Here is a 3426-nt window from a genome sequence, read left to right on the forward strand (position 1 = left end):
TCTAACGCTGTCCCCTTGGCAGGGCGCTGGGGACGCTGGCGGCTGGCATGGGCTGTGCCAGCCTGCAGCAGTTCAGTCGGAGGGCGGATTTCCTGGGGGTTCTCCGGGTTCTCTATGCGTGTCCCAGCAGCCTGCCTGGGAGCCTGGTAAGGAACAAGTCGCTCGCTGTGACTCTGGCCTGGACGTCTGGTGCCCCCTGCACTGTCCTGGCACCCCAGCCCCGCTCTGAGCCATGCGTGGTGGACCCCTGCCCTGGCCGGGTCCAGGCGAGGCTGTGTCCCCTTTGCCTGGCCTCACTTTGTGTCCTCAGAGGCGGTGTGTCTGGGAGGAAATCCGCAGCCGGCCGGGACTCTCCGGGGAGGAGCTGGTGTGGCTGGGACCAAAGTTCCTCATGGATTTACCGTAGGTTGTCCTGCCAACGCACCTGCCTGCTGCCGTGGGGCAGGGAGAGCGGGCTGTGTCGCTCCGGCGCTGAGCTGGTCGTGGGTCCCCTTCCCCTCCCACCTGGGTACCCCCCCCACCTGACCTGGATACCCCTCCCTGCTCTCACCAGTACCCCCGTCAGCCATGCATGGATACCCCCTGCACTGGGACCGCTGCTTGGTGTCACAGAGCTGATTGGCTACCACCACACTGGGGAGTCCGAACCTGCAGGGTCCACCCCTGCCCCAATCTTAGAGTCCCCAGGCAGACTCTGGGGTGCAGACCAGTGGTCTGGCCAGGTGCCTGCTCCCATGGGTGCAGCGCTGGCTGCAGACCCCCGCCTGAGGTCGCCCCAGAGGGTGGCCTGGTGAGGACCGGGGAGCTCCCGGCAGTCTGGGCACAGACACACACGGACATAGAGCCCAACACATCTCTGCTCTTGGTGCTCGGTTCCCAGGGGGGAGCTTGCCCCCAGGGCCACTGAGTCTGAGCCATCAGAGTAGGGCAGTGGGTCTCAAACTTTTGTACTGGCGACCCCTTTCACATCGCAAGCCTCTGAGTGCGACCCCCCCCCCCCAATAAATTAAACACACTGTTTAATATATTAAACTCCATTATAAGTGCTGGAGGCAAGCGGGGTTTGGGGTGGAGGTTGACAGCTCGTGACCCCCCATGTAATGACCTTGTGACCCCGAGAGGTCCTGACCCCCAGTTTGAGAACCCCTGGAGTAGCGTGACCAGATGTCCTGTTTTTAAAGGGACAGTCCTGTTTTTTGGCACCTATTACCCCCCACCCCCGTCCCATTTTTTCTGTTTGTCATGGAGTGGGGGGGAGTCAGGGCCCTGCACCCCCCTTCCTGCGATTCCCCAGGACTCTCAGCCAGCCAGGAACACAGAAGGTTTATTAGATGACAGGAACACAGTCCCAAGCAGACTGGGTGTAGGTACAACCAGGACCCCTCAATCAAGTCCTTCTGGGGGGGTTAGACCCCAGCTTGGGGTTCCCTGCGTTGCACCACCCAGCCCAAAACTGAAACCAAAACCTCCTCCAGCAGCTTGCTCCCCCCTGCTCCTCCTCTCCTTTGTCCAGAAGGTGTCACTTCTCCCAACCCCCTCCTGGCTCAGGTTACAGCTCAGGGATCTTCCTTCAAGGGAAGTCCCCCATCCCCAGTGTAACTCCCCTGCAACATTCCCAGGTCAAATCCGCCCGCTCCCTGCTCCGTCACACAGCTGCCATCTGGTAACCCGACATCAGAGCCAAGAATGCGAGTCCCAGTGCTCAGAAGGGCTCGACAGTGGCTCTGCCTGGGCACCCCAGACCCTGGGGGCTGGACTCCGGTTAGGTCCGGGAGGCCGGGTCCCTTCGCAGCAGCCTGGTGGGGGCCGAGAAGGGGAATGTGACAGACCCCACTGAGGGGCGGGGCCCGGAGGCTCTGTGCTAAGGTAGCCCCACCCTTGGCCCTGCTAGTCAGGCATGGCAGGGCAGAGGACTTTAAAAGGGGGAGGCTACAGTCAGCAAGGGGGACGCCCTGAGATGGGAAGGGCTGGAGTGGCTCCTGAAGCAGCAGGAGGAGCCCCCACACCAGAGACACGTCTTCCCGCCCCAATGAGAAGTCCAGCGAACCCAGGGGGCAAACCCGGGAGGGCATGACTGGCAGTGACCTGGCCAGAAGGACTTCAGGAAAGCTGCCCCCCAGGTACCCCTGAGGTTAGACGGCACCATGCTGGCGGCTCCGTCTCCAGAGGGAGGAGACAGCTCCCTGGCCCTGGGCGCCATACCCCTCGCCTTCCTGGTGCCGAGGGCCCGAGGGCAAAGGCCAGGCACAGCCGGGAGCCGGCTTCCCCCCAGCTGCCGCCTCAGCCAGTGCAGCCCCAGAGCCCATGGGGAGCAGTCCCCACAGGACTCTTGCCCCAGACCTGTGGGTGCATTTCCTGGGTGCTGCTGGGCCCTGCCCCACCCCACCCTGGACCCTGCACTTCTGTGTCCCGGCCCCTACCCTCCACCCCTTGCCTGGCTCTGCCCCACTCTATCCTAGGTCCCACCCCATCCCAACCTGAGTCCTGCCCTGCCCTGCCCTGCCCTGCTGTATCCTTGGCCCTTTCCCTCGCCCGGCTCTGCCCTGGTCCGTCATGGGCCCTGCCCCCGCCCCTGCCCCCTGCCAGCCGCGCTGAGGCGTCTCTGACTCTTTCAGGGCGAAGCTTGTGGACAAACTGCCCAACGACTCGGTCAAGCTGATTCTGGACTATGTGAGCAGCCACCCCCAGAGCCTGCTGGTGCTGCCGCCCCACCGCCGGGCTGCCCTGGCCCACAGGGCCCTGCGCCTCCTGGTAAGGAGGGGAGGGGTTCGTGGTGGGCAGCTGCAGGGAGGGCAGAGCTGGGCCTCACCCACTCCGCTCCCTCTCCTGCCAGCGAGCGCCGGCCGAGACCGAGATCCCAGGCGAGGTGCTGGACCTTCTGGGCCCGCTGCTGGGGTTCCTGGGCCAGGAGGCTGCTGCCCACATCCAGCCCGAGAGCCTGCTGCTGCGCCTGGAGGAGCTGCAAGGGGCCTGCCTGGCGGAGGGGTTTGCTGAGGAGCTGGGGAGGTTGCTGCTGACAGAGCGGGTGCTAGGGTAAGGCGGGCCCCAGCCCTGCACAGCCGGCTTCGGCGCCACTCGCTGCCTCACCCTGCTTTTCCCTCGCAGCCCGCCGCAGTGCTGGAGCCTCCTGGACGTGCAGCAGCTGGGACGCCTGGTGTTCCTGCTACCGGTGGAGAGCATCCGGCTCATCCCGAGGGTGAGACCAGGGTCCCCACGCCGGCCGCGTCCAGTCCCTCCGTCCCGTTGCCCTGTCCACCCGTCCCTCCATTCCTCCCACCCCTTGTCCCTCTGCCTATCCCTCCGTTCCTCCAGCGCCCTGTCGCCCTGTCCACCCGTCCCTCCATTCCTCCCACCCCTTGTCCCTCTGCCTATCCCTCCATTCCTCCAGCGCCCCGTCGCCCTGCCCGTCTGTCCACCCGTCCCTCC

The 3426-nt window shown here is 65.0% G+C and overlaps 1 protein-coding gene across 1 annotated transcript in view; it reads left to right on the plus strand.

The window, feature by feature from the left end:
- Positions 1 to 3426, plus strand: part of STRC (stereocilin) — a 22542-nt gene that overhangs the window by 12091 nt on the left and 7025 nt on the right. Inside the window, exons 16-20 of the mRNA XM_026648479.1 lie at positions 23 to 146; positions 311 to 402; positions 2616 to 2751; positions 2834 to 3033; positions 3106 to 3196. Coding sequence (XP_026504264.1) covers positions 23 to 146; positions 311 to 402; positions 2616 to 2751; positions 2834 to 3033; positions 3106 to 3196 — 643 coding nt within the window. The remainder of the gene's footprint in view (positions 1 to 22; positions 147 to 310; positions 403 to 2615; positions 2752 to 2833; positions 3034 to 3105; positions 3197 to 3426) is intronic.

This window comes from Terrapene carolina, unplaced genomic scaffold (assembly GCF_002925995.2).
Source record: "Terrapene carolina triunguis isolate 2854851 unplaced genomic scaffold, T_m_triunguis-2.0 Scaffold67, whole genome shotgun sequence".
Taxonomy (NCBI): Eukaryota; Metazoa; Chordata; order Testudines; family Emydidae; genus Terrapene; species Terrapene triunguis.